This window comes from Strigops habroptila, chromosome 5 (assembly GCF_004027225.2).
Source record: "Strigops habroptila isolate Jane chromosome 5, bStrHab1.2.pri, whole genome shotgun sequence".
Classification (NCBI taxonomy): domain Eukaryota; kingdom Metazoa; phylum Chordata; class Aves; order Psittaciformes; family Psittacidae; genus Strigops; species Strigops habroptila.
Window position 1 is genome coordinate 2,188,225 of NC_044281.2, and position 19,308 is coordinate 2,207,532.

At 42.7% G+C, this 19,308-nt stretch overlaps 1 protein-coding gene across 6 annotated transcripts in view; it reads left to right on the forward strand.

The window, feature by feature from the left end:
- Positions 1–19,308, forward strand: part of IKZF2 (IKAROS family zinc finger 2) — a 119,990-nt gene that overhangs the window by 51,617 nt on the left and 49,065 nt on the right. For all 6 annotated transcript variants that reach the window (XM_030488122.1, XM_030488126.1, XM_030488121.1 and 3 more), the window contains one exon: positions 10,061–10,327. In XM_030488122.1, the coding sequence (XP_030343982.1) occupies positions 10,061–10,327 (267 nt within the window). The remainder of the gene's footprint in view (positions 1–10,060; positions 10,328–19,308) is intronic.

Below are 19,308 nucleotides of genomic sequence, written 5' to 3' on the forward strand. Positions count from 1 at the left end.
GTAGGGTTTTGCTTTTGTTTGCTTTTCTGGTGACTTAGAGATGGCATAGTGAGAAAAGAAACATGTGAGCTAAACCTGTTGGTTTGAACATTGTGTCAGAAAATATCCATAAATTGCAAGTTACTACACAGATGTATAGATTTAATGAGACTGTGTAATGCCATTTATTTATGCTAAAGAATCTGACACATACGGTACTGAAAAAAGTTAATACTCTAAGAGTTATTTTATATTTTTCCATTGCCATCTGTCACTGCCTACATAATAATGATACAGGTGAAAGCCTAGCGCTGCTTTAAAAAAAAAAATCAGAATGAATAGTCATTTAAATGTCTTGCTGCTTTAGTAGCTGGTGTGTTTTAAGTTGTGGGAAGGAGGCAACAGAGATACCCTCCCCCTGGTTTTTGTATATTAAATTTGGGGTTTAAACAGATTTATATTCTTGAAGTGACTTCTGAAAGTGGAAGATGATTGTAAACTGTTCTATCCTTTAAATTTGGAAAAATTAAGGGACTAAACCAGACTCTGCCATCTTTATACGATCAGTCTCTAGTTCTTGGAGTAGCCCGTTCATGTACATCTTCAGATGCAGGTGAATTTTTGTGCTCAAAGTCTTGCCTTAATGTGCTGAATTCAGTAGTGTGAGTGTGATTCAGCTGTGAGTGGGTCTTTCTAGATCCCAGATCCCAAATCCTGGTTCCCATTGGCCATCTGAAATGAGTAAAGAAAAGGGAAAAAAAAGAAAAAGAAATAAGGGAAATACACTTTTTCAGCTGTCTCAAGTAAAAATACATGTTTCAAAGCAGCACCAACTCGGCATTTACAAACACACTGGCTTTGCAGAGTTTTCCTTCAACTTTATGCAGTCGTACTGTGGTTAGGCAAAGCTGCTTTCCCTTTTTTCTTTTAATCATAGCAGAGTCCAACACAGCAGTGGCTGTGACGTGTGTGGTGAGGGGTCCCTATGCTCTGATGTTTGCAATCATCAAGGGCAGCAAATAGTCCTATACCAGGGGATTTGCCCATTGCTTTGCATCCAAGGGTGCAGACAAGGCTTTGACTTGAATGAATGAAACAGGTTTTGTTGTTAATCACCTTTTAACAGTGTAGTGACAAAGAGAGAAAATATTTTTGTGGCAGGTGCTTATCCTATAATTTTCCATGGGTTGATGAGTTAGGGAGGTTCCTCCTTTAGAGGAGGAGGAGGACATGGTTGGGTCAGGTTGCATTAAGATGATTTAGAGTTTATATAATTAAAAATAAACACGTCTTTTTCTGAAAGCTGTGAATGATCCAAAGGTGTAACTTTGTAATGAAAGCCTTTCACTTACATAAAATAACGTCTCCAGTGGTAAAAATGCCAGAGAATTAAGCAAAGTGCCTGGTCCAGACGCAGAGAAATCATTCCACTGGCTTCCAACAACTTTTCCAGGTGTGTTTTCAAATATAGTGCAGATCCCTCATGGCAAGTTCCTTATAAATGAAATAATCATTACTGTTCTAATTACTACTCTTTGCGTATGTTGGAAAGCATTTTAGGAAGTCATGCACTTTTTAAGAAGCAGAGATGACAATGAGTGAGCAATGAGGTTTTGGTCACTTTAAATGGATGTTATAAATCACTTTATTTTTGTTTATAAGAGATGATCCATATATAGCTGTAGTTTGTCAGCATTTTCCATTACAAACTTCGAGTTTTGGGTACCGTATAGAGCTCTCAGCAGCCTCTTAGAAAACCCACTTAGAGGTGAATGTTGTGTCATTGCTTAATGAGTATATGTTTCTTCTGCTCCCTTATTAGAATTTGAACCAGTCCTAAAAATAAAAAGGTGTTCATGGTTTAATGTTTTGAGAGACAGAGTGTTTCACTACAGGACTGAGCTCAATTTTATTTTTTCTCCCTCTCTCTGCTTTCCAGCGTGCATCAGAAATAACTCTCCTGAAGTAAAAAAGAGCTGTGGTAGGAGAGGAGACTGACAGTATTTAATGTGTGTGTTGCAGACAGTAAGAGACTCGCTTTAGATCGGCAAGGGAAAGGGCTGTCAAAGACCACCCACGTCCCCGAACCCTGCCTCCTGCAGCTCATGGGAACTGGGAAATGGAAGTTTACAATGAAAAGGGGCCCTGGAGAACACCTGCTATACACCACAGTCACATGCCCCTCCCACCCCCCCCAACATCATCTGCCTGTCTGTAAGGACCGAGAAGTCATTAAGACACAGGCTTTGTGATTAGGGTATGCAGCAGGGGAGCATAGGGGCTGATCAGGTGTTGCATAAAGGCAGAAAGTTTGCTAGCTGACATTTGCTCAGAGAAGCATGTTTCATGCAACATAATAAGGAGATGAAAAAGAAAAACCCCACTCCTTCTCACCCCATCAAAACAGCCTGAAAAGTAACAGAACAAATAAACAAGTATCCAACAATTTCTCCTAATTTGACCATAGGGAAAAATCCATGAGTCCAAGCCTAATAACTGGCTTAGTTTGAACATCAGTAGAGGGGACAGCAGCTAGGAGCTGTGAGTACTGCTGTGTTTGCCTCGTCTTTTGCAGGAGGCGGGTTCTGACACAGTGAAGGGATAGGGAGGAGTCGGGGTGAGGAATCTTCCTCGCACCTATAGGGAATCGGCAGAAACCTTGTACTACATTAAGCACAATACCCTGTTGCACCATCATTACTTTGTAAATATAGGCAAAAAAGGAGGGGGAGATTGGGTCATCAGTACTACTTTTCCTACCCTGGGATATGAATACATGACTCTCACTTGTGCAAGTACAAGTTGCATTTAAGAGTGAAATTTGGCCTGAGGTCCTTCTGGAGAGGAATCTTGCAACACTGAGCCATCATATATAGTTAATTAGGAGTTCTTACTCTTGCCACATGGAGGTAAGCAGCATTTGTGACTTGTGGTGAGCAAACAGCCATGCCTAAAGGCTGGGCATCTGGGGCATATTCCGGTCTAGGTACTGCCATCCTTACTTACACTGAGATAGTTCTTACTAAGGGTCTCACCCTTTGGGCTTCAGCAGAGGCCTTACTGTATGCGACTTAAAAGTCATTGAAACCATCCGAATTTGGTCTTGTTATAGAAAAGAAATTTTGGGTCTTAATGCTGCAGTTGCTGGGATGCCTTGTGCTTAAATCAGAGCTCTTCCAACTGTAACTGTTTAATATTTGTATAAGCTTGTATAGTCATTTGAGCATAAAAGTTGTTCCACAGGTTTAACTGCTGCAGTCTTCATTCCTTGTGTCTGGCCGTGGACAGCTGGATGGGGAGAAGCCGCCTGGTATTTTAAAAGCATTGCTGCTGAAAGCATGCAGCGACAGCCAGGCTGCTGCTCCACATCCGCCAGAGCTGGTTCTCGTGATGGCACAGTATGCCTGGTTAGGGGCCTGATCCAGCTGAAAATGGTTGTTTTTTCTCAGGAAGATTAGTTTTTAACCAGAGTGGTTTACCACACAGTTCCATGAGCACTTCCAATATAAAAGATGGAAGTAGGGTGGGGAGCGAGAGGATGGCAACCACGGTTTGTGTCAGCTAAAACCTGACTGGAGCTCGGCTTAGCTATGCAACTGCATCCTAATTTAAACTAATCTTGGGTGTAACAGACCTGTTAGTCTACACTTACTGCACACACCACCTCCAGAAGATATGAAATAAGTATTCTGTTGCATTTAGTGAGAGTTTAAATTGACTTCAGAGAGGTAGCAGGCTTAAACTGAGACTCTTCAATGTGAAAACTAAGAATTTTGAAGGATGCCTAAATAAGCTGATCACTTCTCACTGTATTTCTGGCGCATTAACCACCTCCATGTGGGCTTGAAGAATCCCGTTTGTAGCATGCAGAAAAGGACTCGGCACAAAGCTCCTGAATCTTTCCATCCTTCCTTCTTTTTATTAGTTCTGAAATGTTTGGTTTGATTTAACTGTTACAAATGGACATAAGCCTGCCGAGGTCACCGTGGCAACATGGTGTCACCATCTAAGATTCGCACTTGCTCAGCAGCCAAAAGCTAAATCTTTGGCAGCTTGTGATAAACAAATTTGACACCCAGCATCAGGGACGTCCATGTGTAATGTAAGAGGCCCTGCTTAGGCTTTTGTTGCTTGACTCTAGAAAGGAGCTGGGTAATTCCCCTTTCTTTGCAGGTGACGTTCACCCTCATTTGTTCCATCCAGCTACAGCTTCACTTTAAGTCCCCAGAAAGCCTCAATCTACTGTGAAAGCAGAACAGGCTTCCTTGAAATACACCTTTCTAAGCCCCAACTGAAACATTTTCCATTACAGTGTCGTTAGGGCAGCGTTGCCCACAGGTGTCGTTTTAGGAGACATCTTCCTTTCTCCTACAGATCAGGGTTACCAACTTCCAGTGCCTTAAGCAGCCCCGAATCTCCTTATTCCTCAGCATCACACCTACACAGCTTTGGAGGGATACCTGCATTTCACCAGGAGAAGAGCATGCCTGTTAGTTTCTCAGGAATTAAATATAATTTGCAGCTAATTTACTACTTAATGTCAACCTGTTTGCCAAGTGCTTTGTGGCTATGAGGCAACAACAGAGCAGATTCCTTGCCTGGTTCTGCCACTGCTCAGCTGGCATTCTCACCCTTTGTATGCATGCCTTTTGAAAAAGGGAAGGTTTGCCCATGCTCCCTTGTTTACACATTTAATAGCTCACAATTAAGCCAAAATGGACTTGAAAAGCCTCGTTAATTAAGAGCCAAATTACCAGCAACAGAAACTCAAAGATGAAGTTTTCTTTTCACCCCTTTATACTATTCCAGGGGGAAAGTATATTTAAACATGCATTCAAGTCTCACTACACTTCTGGAGTGGTGTAGACAGCCTCTTTAAGGACCCTTTTTGCTACCAGAGTGCTCTTAGGCTGAACAAGAGTCAGGGCTCATTGTTCCCAGCTTTTGGCATTCCTTACCTTGAATTTTCAAAGTCTGTCAAGATGGAAGCGTTCTCCCTCCCCCCCACTTCCTTAATTTTCAGTTTAAAAACATTGGTTTGCCATTCCAGATATTAAAGTTAACTGTGTTCCACTCATCATTATTAAGTGTTTTTAACAGTATATAAACAGAGCATTTAATAGTATAGAAACGCTCCACATCTGAGTCTTGCGATCTGTGAGAATTAGGTTCCCAGGTTCAAAACTTGTGAGTAGCTGGGTCATTTTCTATTTGTCTTTAGCTGCCAATTAGCAATGTCATTAATCCACTGCCTAGGAGAAGTTCATGATTAAAATAGACGGTGTCACTGACCATGGACAAGACAATATGCAGAAGGTTGTGCCATAGCTGCCCGTCACTGTGCTGCAGCAGTTAGAGCTCAGTCTCACTCTCCAGAGGGAAGTAAAAATTTCTTAATTTCTCTGCCTCCTGGAGTACAGACAGACACATTATCCAGGCTTTGAATATTGCATTGTGTTGTGTTCTGGACAGGGAATCTGCAGCAGAACCCGGGAGAGCTAATGCACCACCTGCCACCCGTTATTGGAGGAGTTTGGAATTAGGGAACACATTGTGTCCGCATTAGCCGCAAATGTCCTTTGCTGCGTCCACCCACAGAGCCACCCCAAGGCTCCTCGGGGGTGGCAGATTTGAATTTTGCCTCCTCAAGGATGAGTGTCTTGAAGCCGGGCCAGAGCTTTGCGTCCTGCTGGCGAGAGAAGACAGATGGGGGAAGAGGCGCAGGAGGGCTGGAAGGGTCAGGCTTGCTTTTTCTGCAGCTCCGGGGGCAGCAGGGAGGAACTGGTGGTGCACGGCTGCTGCCAGGAAAGGCTAACCTCTAGCCGGAGACCGCAAACCCTTGGTGGCAGTGGCCAGCCTGGTTTTCCGAGGCCACAGATAAAATAAGCAACGACCTAGGACAGCAGACAGTGGAGGAGACAGAGGGGCACAGTCCTGCTGCTTGCTCCCTGGTGTGCTGGACAGAAGGAATTTTCTTCTGGAGAGGGAATTGCACTCTAGCTTGCTTGCTTAAGGAAAAGACGACCAGTGCTTTAGTTTACACCCCACCTGGGGATCAAATCTCTCAGCAAGACAGGAGAGTTTTATTTTCGCCCCCCAAATCTCACTTTTGAGGGAAACAAATTTCCATGACAGAGGATGAAATACTAGGAATAGTTTTCTTAGGTGGATCTTCCAACTTCTGGTTTGTAACTGCACTAATTTGTGGGTGAAGGAAATATTTTGGTACTGAAAACTTGCCAAAATGCTGTTTAAGAGGGAACTGCAGTTTAATTAGCACTTAGGAGACATTAACAATAATTGTATTCAATTTCGCCACTCAGGATAAAGTGTGATTCAGGATCAGCTGGTTGGTGCTCTGAAAGAAAGAAAAAAAAAAAGGAAAAAGAAACATTGCTGTGTGGTCTGGTGAACATGTGCCATTAGCTTTGTGTTTATAGGTAGAAGCTTTTGTGGCTGCTTGTCTCTTTCTTCCCACAAGGTGTTGTGCTGGACTGGGAAAAAGTGGGAGGAACTTGTATTAACTGGAGGGAAAGGGTTTAACTTCAGGTTCATGCTTTTGCAGCAAGCTGGGTTATGGTTTATCCCTGCTATCTCTTTTGCTGTGATTTTTAGGAAAAGTGCCAAATACTTTAAAAAAATTTTCCATTTACTTATTTATGCTTTGCTTTGCCAAAGAATGAGAAAGCCTGCCATGTTTAGCAAGCGTGTGAACAAGAAAGGTGAGGGAATCCAGGGTGTAATTCGATGTGGAGACTTGTGTATGATGCAGGATAGCCATCAATATCCCTTGAATATTTCTTTCTTTTTAACAGCAGAGTTCATTATACTCTCAAAGTTTGTGGCTGTAGGTGAAAACAAAGACAGTGCCACTAAGTGACTGTAGTTTCAAAGGCTGGCTGAGAACAGAGAAGACAAACAATATGCAATTGAAGTGCCTGTTTGTATGCAAGCTACCACACAAGCCTGATATATACACCAGTATGATGTAAGGCAGTGGAGAGAACCTGATTAGCAAAGCCCTCACAACAAGCTGGGGAGATCCCTGCTGCACCAGCGCTCCCCTCCTTGGAGACCTGCAACTAGTCCCAGTTGAAGGAAACCATCCCGCAGCAACAGAGCTAGCAGAGTGTTTCTGAAAACGGCTCTGTGTGTGTGTTTGTGTGTATGTGTGAAGGTGAGGGAAGTAAGAAGAGTAAACAGCCAGAACAACTCTGCAGAATAGCTGGGATATGGTGAAGGATGCAAGAGGAATTACTTGGGCTTTGTGAGCTATGTTTGCAGGAGTTGTGGAGCACGGTGTGTCTGGGAGCAAACGGCTCACTCCGTTTTGTTGGGCTCTTTAGCCTGTTGGATGAAAGCCATCCTTCAGTAGAAAGAAATGATAGGGCAAGATAAAGTAAGTGATCTTCCAGTTTGTAAGCTCTTGCAGCCTTGCTTTCGTTTGTGCTGAGCAGGCAGAGGTCCACAAACTTGAATGGGAAGCAGTGGTTCTCAACACTTACTGCAGTCAAGTGTAGTCCATATCAGAGAAATAGAGTCAAAAATCTGTATACGTAAGGAGACGCATAAGGTACAAGGCTTTCTCTCTCTCTTCTGAGTACATATAAATATATACAATTGGTATGAGCTTTGGGTTATTTAGTGCATTACTGTGCAAAGAGAGTGCACAGGCATGTGGCAGCAACCTGGAGTTTTAGGTGAGGAGTTCAGGGCACTATTTCTGGCTCTACCGTAGCTACTTGTGTGGTCAAGTGTATTAAATCCTGCTCCCAAAGACAGCAAACCATTTATTCGGGCTTCATTCTCAGACTTGCTGAATACCCCAAAAGGCTGCTATTATTAGAGGGAACTGCCATTCCTTAGCTCTGAAAGTGGGCTGTCCATAAATCGCCAATGCCTGCTTTCCATGCAGAGGTGGGACCAGGACCTTGGCTTTTTCCCTGCCAGCCTGCGGAACTTCCAGAACTCTCACTCTTCCTCCCTTTGCTTCTCTCGCTGCTGTGGTGGGTCAGGCCCCCTCATTCTTCTCATGCAAACAGCTTCCTGTTGACCTTTTTCTGCCGCCTTCCCCTTGTGGCAGCGGTGGCCTTGCAGAAGAAGCTATTAAGAAAAATGTACCTTGTCCTTGGTGGGCGGGTGATTTGCAATTGCATAAAGTTTAGGGTGTCTCTTTCATGGCCAGGTTTGGGTGCAGGAGGTTACTGTCACCCACTTATTTCTCTGTGTGCGCTGTTGATACAGGGTTAGCACTGTGGAGCAGAGAGCTGGCCTGGGGCACTGTGCTCTTCCACCACGCCAGGCACCAGCTGGGGACAGGTCATGGTCAAGCTCACAGCCTGGGCTTTTTTCCCTTTTATTTAGACAATAAATGCATCTCTGGCAACAAAAATATCAATTCCCTTCTATAAATGTAGCACTTGAGCATTTTGTAGTTGCAGACTGCTTGGATGACGGTGCCTGTGCTGGTACTAGTCTGCTGTGATCTGATCTGGCTGTGTCCTTGCTCTGGATGGGCTTTGCCGTAATAGTACTTTCATTCCTTAGCTCCCATTAGTGCCTTGATGAAGAGTGGAAGATGCATTTCAACAATTTTACGATTAAAAAGCAACATCTTACCGTTCTTTGGTCTCTGGTGCCTTTACCCTGTTCATTATGCTTTGCCTAGGAGTAGCAGCAGTGATTTAGAGTTGCAACATCAACATCAGTCTCTGAACCTTGTGTTTTCTTTAACTGTAAATTCTGGGGAAGCAGGATGAAGGAGGAAGTCTAAGTAGCAGGATTTGTTCTTTTGACATTTCCAGGCCTGCTGTTTGAAACTCACAGCAGACACATTTACTCATTGGGTTCATGGACATTCCCCTTGGTGGCTGTTCTCTGCAGCACATCTGGCCAGGGTTTGGAGGCACTGACCATGCTCAAGGCACATATTTAGACTCTGAGTCTACTGCTGTCACCAGCACTCCTGCTAATGGCCTTAGTACAGAGGTCAAAGACTGCTTAGATATGAAGGCTGAATCACCTCCTTTATAAACCCCTCAGCAGGATCAAGGCTTAGGGAAGCAGGCACGTGGGCTTGCCTTCTGGCTGACTGTGTGGATGGAGATTGTGACTCTGAGACAGGCCTTTTGGGCACTTCAACCAGCCATTTAGACATTGAAATGGGGGTCTCTAGTGATGACAACACCCCTGTGTGAGAAAGCCTGATGCATTCATTTTCTTTAAAGATATGCTGATCCTGCAAGCTCTTGATAGTTAGAGAAGGTTTATCCTGTGACTTGAGGATCACAGAAATCAGTGGTGAGCCTATCAGTCTAACCAGACAGATACAAAAGATCTTGAAGTGTGCTTATTTCACTTGCAAATACATATAAGCCAGCAGCGTAGGTCTCACTTCAGACCTGTTTGCCTTGGCAGTGTCCCATTTGTGTGAATCAGAAGATGGTAGCAAAAAAGCACTGGAGGTTTATCCAGAGATTGGTCTCCCCTCTGCCAGGAAACCTGCCCAACTCTGGCTTCACTAGGTCCTTGCGTTTTCAGTTATCCTGCTTGCAAAGGATGCTTGTTTCCATGAGTTGTGGTGGTGCAGTGAAACTCCATCTTTGGAGACCCTTCATCTTGGTGCACTAGGCAGGAGAGACCTGGAAGAAGCAACTGTGGCTATGTCCTTTGGTCTTGCGACCTGGGCTTCTTGAAAGCAAGGGAGCTCCTATGTTTCAAGCTAAGCAGGAGGATCAGTTCTTAAGCCTGCTGCATCTCTGCAGCTTTTGGTAGGTCTCTGGATCACACCGTGCCTTAGTTTCTAAGCTGTAAAATAGGGATAGAAATTAAGAATTAAAAAACCCACCAAAACAGGGCCTTGACACAGTTGTAACATGTGGTGCCATCACCGTCATCAGACTGTGCGATTGTGGTGCCATCACCACCATGAGGCCCTCATGTTGGTCAGAGCTTCAAGGCTGTGCTTTAATATTGATAATAGTAGAGGTTTATCATTATATTAGTGATTGGGAACTTAGAACATACATGGGTTTAATTTTTTAATTTTTAATTTTTATTTTTTTTACTTTTTTTATTTCAGCAAATTCAGTAAAGCTAGAAATGCAAAGTGATGATGAATTTGACAGGAAGCCCCTGAGTCAGGAAGATGAGATCAGGGCTCATGATGAAGGAAGCAGCCTGGAAGAGCCTCTCACTGAGAGTAACGAGATGATGGATAACAGAAAGATCCAGGAGCTCTCAAGCGAGGGAGGAATCCGGCTTCCGAATGGTAAACTGAAATGTGACGTCTGTGGCATGGTTTGCATTGGGCCCAATGTGCTAATGGTACATAAAAGGAGCCACACTGGTAAGCAGCTGAAAGAAAATCTGATGACTGCCCGTGGCGTCTGATGTTGATATTACCTGACCCACCCTTCTCTCTTCCCTTTTCATTCATGGGGTAGCAGGAGGCTGGGGAGGGAAAGGTGGGCTTCATTGGTTTGGTTCTCTACCTGCTCCCCAAATTCTGGTGATGCTGTGTTTCTGGCATAGTGCTTCCTTGGCATTGATTTACAGCCTTTAGTTCTTAAAAACAGCACAAAAGTATGAAAATTGCTTTTTTTTACTGTTCCTGACCAGGGGCGAGTTGGTGAGAGTCATTCTTTGGCATGGGGGTATGTGTGTGTTCACGTGTGTGTGCATGTGCAAAGCTTTTGAGCCTTTAAGGTGAGTCTTAGGTGGTCTTCCCTTAGAGGTGCCCACAGTGGACAACATCAGAAGCTTCCTGGGGATCTCTCACCTCCTTTGCAAGTGGCTGGGCATGATGCTGGTGGCCCAACAAACCTGGGATTAGCAAACCCCACAGAGGAAGGACACTCATTACTTAGTGATGCATTGTGTGACAGCTCCATCAGGAAACCTGACCTGAACTGCTCCTGTGGGCTAGCACTTGGCCTCCCCCTAACCATCCAGATGTGGCGTCTTTCAATGCTTGCACTCTGCTATCATTTATTTTTATTACTCTTAGTTATTTCGAAGTTTTGGAGACCAAACCAGCTCACTGGGCTTATGGTTCTGAGAATTGAAGAGGCAGACAAAACCTCTGCAATATGCTGATTGAGCAGGTCTTTGGGGCCTGAAAGATGAGGCCTTGAGTTCAAAATGGAGAATTTCAGGGGAGTTTTAGCTAATGGGACAAACTGGGCTGCTCAAGGGTCAGCCTCACTAAGTCTCTGCTACTCCTCAGGTAGGAGTGGCAGTTACCTCCAACAGGATAAAGTACAGGTGGTGCCAGAAGACAATTCTCTCTGGTTTTGCAGAGGTCTACCTGGCAGAGCCTTTGTTAAAAAAAGCACTTAAGCTTGTGCTTAACTTTCATGATATTTAAGCACATGTAAGTCACCTGAAGTGCTACCATATATGCTTAAGATATACACTTCAATCTTGTTAAGGTTAAGCACAGGTTTTTGTGCTGGAGCTTTCGGTTGGGTGCTTGTTTTCATAGTTTTTTGGACAAAATGAAGTATTTTTTTTTTTTTTTAATCTTTGCTATTATTTAATGGGGTGAGAGACTCGCACAGACTGTGAGATTTCTGCTAAGATATGAAAAGAAAATTGGGGGTTTAAGGTAGAGTGAGAAAGACTTTGCGTAATCCCTTTGTAAACCTGGTAGTTCACAGTCAAGTAGTGTGCTCTTGATGTGAAAGAAATCAATAGAATTTCTGTACAGAGGAATAATAAATATATACTACATAGTTAATGCCCTCTATATAAGTTGTATTGATAATAACTTAACAGAAATGTGTAATGGCAAAGCATTGCAGTATCGTTTATGAATGCAGCCATGATTTTAGACAGCAGTTACGACAGGGGAAAAGCACTAGCTGGAGAACCAAAATCTTGATTAACAATTTGACATGCTGTTACTAGGAAGGAGAAGAGAATTGAGAATGTACAGCCTGAGTCCCCAGCTTTCAACCTCCCTAAAAGTTTTTCATTGACATTCACATGTATCTGAGCATATGTATTGAGGTGCATCAGAGTCCATGTATTTGAACTTGAAGCAGCTAAATTAGACTTGCTAAATTTAGATTTAGGGTATACTTCATTAAATGGTCTGCATTTTTTTGACATACTGACAGCTAGTGCATCTTTTAAATACAGGCAAGCTGCCTTTTTCCTGTGAAAGAAGACATGCAAATTCTCAAAACAAAATCTCATCTGCGTGCGGGCAAGGGGGCTGTGTGCGGATGCAGACATGGGAATTGCATAACTGGTAGCATTTTCCTGCAGCTATTGCTGGTTTCTCGTAGAGGCCCTGATCTTCCCATCCGAGCAGAGGAGCTGTGATATATTGCTCTATACAGATGATCTCAAGGCATATAGAAATGACATTCCTTTTAACGTGCAGCTCGGTGCCTCTAGGCTCAGTAAACCAGTTGGCAAATTTTGCGGGGGATTTTTCTTTTTCTTTCCGCCTTTTTTGTTTGTTTTGTGTTTTAATACATGCTGCTGCTTCACTGTCCCACAACCAGAAGGGGAAGTTTGCTTGGATTTCCACATCCTTGATTTTAAGGAGTATTTTTAACATACTGGTATCTGTCTTTTGAAGTGCAGTGTTTTAAAATCTATTGCCACTTCCTCGGCAGCAGGCATTGATGGGCTGGCCCCAGCTCGTGGAATGAGCCCTGACCTGTGGGTAGTCTGGTTTTGCAGCCCAAGGGGAGAATTGTGGAGGAAGGGAGGTTTTCCCTGGTGATGGAAACCAATGATATTCTTTATCAGCTAAAGCAACTGGCATGTAAAATCCTTACCTCTCAAAGCCAGTTTAAGTGTGTTTTGGGAGCTGAATCTTGCCTTACTCTCCTCTTTATCTGTACAAAACCAAAGCATGGTCTAGTCAAGTTATTTGTGTTGGCAAAGACTGAAGTATTTTTTCTTTTTCCAAAAAACCTGTCAGCATTCTATGTAAATCACACAAAATGCTGCGGTCCATAGTAAGAGGCTGTAATTTTGCATGTATGCTGGGACAAGAGTGTGGCTTTCCTTACACCGGGACGCCAGGCTTTTGCGGAGAAGCTGTGCTGTGTGGCTTTGGCCTGATTACACACATAAAGGGGCACAGTTTTTCTCCAGCCATTATTCATCCTGTTTGTGAGAGGCAGTTGTCTTCCCTGCCACATTATGGTAGTTTGGTCAAACAGATACAGGAATGGGGAAAAATCATGCTGTGCTGTGGAATGAGGCCAGAGTAGATGAGCTCAGTGTCCATCTCTCATCCTCATGTGCCAGAGCAGTCATAATTGTTTCATATCACAGAAATCCCAGACTGGTTTGGGTTGGAAGGGACCTTAAAGCTCAGTCCAGTCCCAACCCCCTGCCATGGGCAGGGACACCTTCCACTAGAGCAGGTTGCTCCAAGCCCCTGTGTCCAACTGGCCTTGAACACTGCCAGGGCTGGGGCAGCCACAGCTTCTCTGGGCACCTTGTGCCAGCGCCTCAGCACCCTCACAGGGAAGAACTTCTGCCTAAGAGCTCATCTCAATCTATCTCCCCTCGGACAGGTTCAAGCCATTCCCCTTGTCCTGTCCCTACAGGCCCTTGTCCAAAAGCCCTCTCCAGATTTCTTGAAGGCCCTCTCAGTTGCCCCTTCCCAATGATAGACCAAGCTGGGGGATTTCCTGTTCATCCTTCAGATCCACACAAGCTCTGCCTCGTGCACGTTGTGCGAGTGATACTCTGGTCCACAGCACCTCCGTCACGGAGTCCGTGGCACTGCTCATCTGATACTGCCCAATGCAGCATTTCTTTGAAACACTGATGATTCAGGTGAAACATTTTTTGTAGTCTGCATGATTCCTCAGGAGAAAGGCCTTTCTATTTATTTGTCATCACTTGCAGAAAAGAAATAAAATGCTCAATGTGGGAATTAAGCATGATGCACTCCCTGCTTTCGTGAGCAGGGTAACTCCCCACCCTCTCCCTCACGTGCCACATCCTCGTGTCAGAAAAATAGCATGTTTCAGGTTTGATTTATTTTCCTCCTTTCCCATAGTATCTTCTTTTGGTCCAAATTTCATATTCCACAGCACATGTCCTGAGTTGCAGCATCTTGTGCTTGGGAATGTTGAGGGAAGGGGAAAAGAAGGTAAGGTCAATAATCCAATTTGTTTGAAGGAATGAAAGGGAACTCCAGAGATTTCTCACCTCTTTAGGCTTTCTGATAGTTGGCCTGATTTAAAACTTTCTTGTTTCTCATTTTTGGTAAAGCAGAAACGTTTTGCTAGTGCAGCCCTGCTGCTGCCTCTGTCATCTGCAAGGTCTTCACGTTGTTCTCCCTTGTGCTGTGAACTGTGATTTTTCTCCACCGTAACATCCAGTCCTTTATTTAGTCCACTGCTGGATGTGTAAATACTTTTCATCTCTAAGGGGGGCTTGGGATTATCCTCATAGAACACCCAGATGTTAAATGCTTTCTCTGTTGTGGATGCAGAGGGACAGGGGCAGAGCAAAGACAAGTCCCTGGGTGCAGGGTATGATGCAGCAGGCAGTGGGGATAGCAGTCTTGTCCCGCTCTCACTTTGGGCTGCTGATAGGTTCTTTTTTGGGGTGCTAACTGTAGGAGAGTCTCATCTCTTTGTTTGCACTCCACATGTATTTTAGTACCATGAAGTCAGTGAAATGAGACAAGTTGTGTGCCCATGAGAGAAATCTTCAAGTTCTGCTATAGCAGCCGTAGCATTATAACTGAACATATGCAACGCTGGAACTCGGAATGCTATTTAAGTTTTGTTTTTTATGCAGAGTTCAAGTTTCTGGGACACAATTAATAAATGAGGAAAAACCCAATTGTGCTGTTCAGTGTATAAGACTTTATGCCTAAGCCAGCTAATCAAGAGCAAATTTAAACAAATGGTCATATTAACACATTGCAATTAACTCCGTTGGACTGCCTGTCTTATTCTTCTAGGAGAAAGGTTTTATTTGGTTTAATTTGTCATTTGTAACCTAGTGCAGGCTTTCTGCCTCTTGCAATGTGAATTGGTTTAGCACTGAATCAAAATTGTAGGGCCAAATTTCTAAACGTGCAATTTTCTGCTTAGGTTCTTAAATCGAACTTTTCCAAGAGTTTCATTTTCTGCTTAAGCATAAGGAAGGGGAGCTTAGATTTTTGAAAGCACTATCTGCATAAAGATGTGTTTTACTTGCAGTACGTGGTAGCTAAACTCTTCTGATACTTTTGCCAGTTCACTTAAAGGATTTTTCTCTCTTAAGAGTATGGTCACAAATCTCTGCACAGAGACACTTGGAAATCACCCAGGATTTCTCAGGAATTTTTCATGAGAGATTTGTCAGTAGTGTTTTATAATAAACTGCCCTATCTGGAAGTAGGTTTTTCCCAATAAAAAACCCTAGTAAAATCACTGTTTACAAGTGATGTGCAGCCTCTTAAGTGAATCTGGTAGGACAGTGAATAGGTATGCAGGCTAGATAGTCCCCAGAATAACAAATACAGAAATGGAACAAATTCTGCTGCTTTGTCTCTCGCTCGTGTAAAGGCAGGTTGCAACTCAGTGTCTGTCACTATGCCGGTAGCACAGCTGATATTCCATTTGTGTTCCTGGGGCAGAGCTGAATCAGAGCAGTTGCAGCATCTTATGAACCAGGAGAAATGTTTTATTTTAACTGAATATTAACAAAACGCCTACTACAGAAGGGTGAAAATCAAGATTATTCAATTATTTGATTATTGCCACACTTTCTGGTGGCAGCATGGGAGCAGTAATTTTGCATTAAGAGGTTAAAAAACCAAATTAAATCCCATTTGAGAAGTACTTAAGCTGTCCTTTGCATATCAAAGGTATGTGCCAAAGGGAAAAAGCTGAGATCTCAGATACACATTTGGCCAGGACTAATGTTAAATGTGGTTCCAAGGGACCTGGTACTTATATGTAGATGGACTTTATCCTGGCTTTCCTTGTTATTGTGAAGAGACTTTAAACCTAGTGGATTTTTTAAAACAAGGATATTAAAACATTCAGAGGAAGGGACTTGAGCACTGCTGTTGAAATAACCAGGCTTCACTATTAATGAGAGCTTCTGCATTATTTTGTGAGTCTCTCCGTTTGATTTCAAAGGGACAAAAGTCACCAGCCAAGGGTTGTGAAGATCTAAACGTCCTTGGTTGTGAGATCTGCAGGCTCTTTGTCCTCAGTCAAATTTCTGTTTTGATACAGAAAATATCACTGATGTATTTTGCACCAGTCTGAGATTCGAAGAAGGGTAACTCATACTGAAACTTCTGCAGAGTGCTTCCGTGCTGAGGCGGTAAAGGAGAGTTTTTGTGCCGGGAAGCTTCCAGTTAAGCAGAAAAAGGAGTTGGTTTGCTTTTTGAAATAACATTTGACATATACACAGTAAAATGTGAAAGCTATTAGGAGGAAGTTAATCACTTCATTTGCCTGGTTTCAGGTTGTATCAGCTAGACAGTGTTCATAACTTGTGCTGTGAAGTCTCCAGGCAGCTGCCATATATTAAAGACACAAAAGGAGATACTTATGAAAAGACTGCATCTTGATAATAACCCTGACTCCCTTGGTTCAATTCACCTTTCATCTCAGTGTTTGTTTACACAAACAGCAAGTTAACTTGGGTACTTGAGTTACTGATGTAGCTAAAGAGCAGTAGTATTTCATTATTATTTTTCCTGGAGGAAGCATAGCTGTCTCGGATGCATGTTAAACAAAGAAGTTTCAGCAGTATTTTGCTGTAATTTAGAGATAAATATTTGAAATTGTACCTTTCAGTTAATGCTTTATTTAACTGTAAAATGATAAAACCCCATGTATTTAGTTATTTGTTTCATCATCAGGGCTGTTCCCTGGCACAAGCCCCTCTTCATAAAGCTTTAGGAAAGGTAATACTTCGCAGGTCTGCCTTACCTTCCCTAGCCCATTCCTGAAGTAACTTTAGATAATTGACTTACCTGTGTTGGAGAACAAGGCTTTTTAGGCATTCTTGGTTTTGTCTGTCTTTAGATATTAAATCTGGAGTTGGAAAGAAACATGGTTTTTGTTTGATTAGCTGTTCCTCCCTCTCTCCCCACTCAGAAAGTCTTTTTTTAATCACTAAGGTTTGAGGGTTTTCTGCCTTAGTTTAGCTCTAAAATAGAGAAAAGGTTTAATACTTAAAGTAGATGCCAAATATTTTGTAGTTACATTGGAGTCACCTAGTTTCCAGTGCTGAAAAGCAAAAAGCTTGCTTAGTCACATTTCAGTATATGTTATTCTTATAAGGAGTTCTTATTTTAATAAATCAATATCAGTATATAGTCAAACAACAGTAAATACATAGCTGTAAGTGGTGAAAAACACACCATGCTCCTAACTGTCATTACCCTCCTGTTGTCGTGAATGTCACCTGTTTAATAGGTCTGTAGTTTCTGGTGTGTCTGTGCTGCCATCACCCCCAAAGAAAGGAAGACATTTTAAACACAGTCAGGGGCTGTCATGGAGAGAAGAAATGTACTGAAGACTTTTTGAGTGGATGTATAGTTTGAAGTGTGGTTAATTTCAGCCTATGAATAAAAACTTTTAATTTTCACACAGGAGTAAGGCAAGTGAATAAGGATGTCAAGGTTGTTAATTTGTTATCAGGAAGTAATAGCACTGGAGAACTGCATACCAGCTTACTAGCAAAAGGCAGCAGGAGAAATAATTGGAAAACAGTCTTCTCGAGGCACTGAAGTGATAAAGAAGTCTGGTTTGGTAGTATCTGGAGTGGGCATCAGACAGCACAGTTCTTGGAACACCAGCAAAATCTTCTTATTACTCAGTCTTTACTTTTTTGTGCACCCTTCTATTGGATAATGGTCTCTCAGATTAGCTGTGCTAAATGGAGAAGCTGCTAATCAATAGCACGAAGGTGGGACTAAAATTAACAGTCATCCCACAAGCCTGCAGCTTAAACAAGGAGTAGGAATCAAGTGATTGCACAGAAGTATAACAAACCGATCAAAGCAGCTATTTACCCAGAATTAAGCCAGTAGGAAAAACGAATTCATGCTGGCTTTAAATAGATACAGAGGTTATTTAAGGTAAAATGTGCTGTTATAGCAGATTCTGTCTGTTGCAAGAGATTTGGTCACTTTGTGGTAAGTGTTTTCATGTCATCTTTGCCACTGAACCATGGTGCAGTGACTATTTGAATTCCTGACCAAAGGCTTTCAGCATCTCTTCGGCAGCCAGTTTATGGAGAAATAATACCTGCTCGTATGTGGCCTCCAAAATATCAAAGGTAAATGGGTGATTTAGCAGGTAAAACACTTTAACTGCACAGTTTTAAATACAACAGGAGTAAAAGGAAAGGCTTTAGACTTGGTTAAGAAACTTGCCACCTTAATGTTGTCATCCTGAAACTGAAGCTATCATTCCTGAATACTGAGAAGCGTGTCAAAGGAAGGAGGTTTGCCTGTTTTCTCAGACAGCGAAAGCAAAACAGAAAAGAAAAAAGCCCCGTGTATTTTTCTACTGCAGTCTCTGCATATCTCTGTTATGGACATTTTGAAATTATATAAAAGAAGATAATGGCTAATCAGATCTTTGAAGTATAGTGTGGGAGTTTGAAAGGGAAACCACAAACTCTTTATCAATTCCAACGAGCTCGTGTTCAGTGTATTGGAAGAAGAGTTTTATGCCCTGATTTTTATTTTTTTTTTTTATTGTTACTCCATAATGTTCTTGGCAAGCTTGTAGGAACCTTAGTATCTTCTTCAGTGCATCTGTGGTGGTTTCAGATGTAATTTCCAGCTCATGCACGTGAAATAAAGTTGCAGAGGTATGGCATTATATATGGCACGTATCCTGCCTTATGCTACCCTCCTGGCAGGGCCGTAATGCTGGCAGTGATTTAAACCACTGAAGCAAGAATTGTTTGTGGACATCTGTAAGAGCTCTTTTCCTCCCTCTCTTTCCATTTGAATCTACAGGCGTATTTTGGAGTTTACACAGAACACATGAACTCCTTTGATAAAAACATAGCATTAATTTTGTCTAGCAAGGGAGTAATCATTTTAAAGCAATTGAAAAAAGGCTTTGCAGAGATGTGACAGTCACACAATGCGTTGTGTTTTTCCATGAGATCTGTGCTTCAGGACAGCGAATTCAACCTCAGAAAGTCCCACCAGGATTTAACCAAGGCTTCAAAACAGGTGATGCACTGAAAAAATGGATTGAGGCTGCTTACATTCTGAAATCTGATGAACTTGGTCCTTACTTGGTGGAAAGCATGCTGGCAGCTAATGCCCAGCTGCAGTAAAGCAACTTCGGCAGGTGGCCGGCACAACTATAT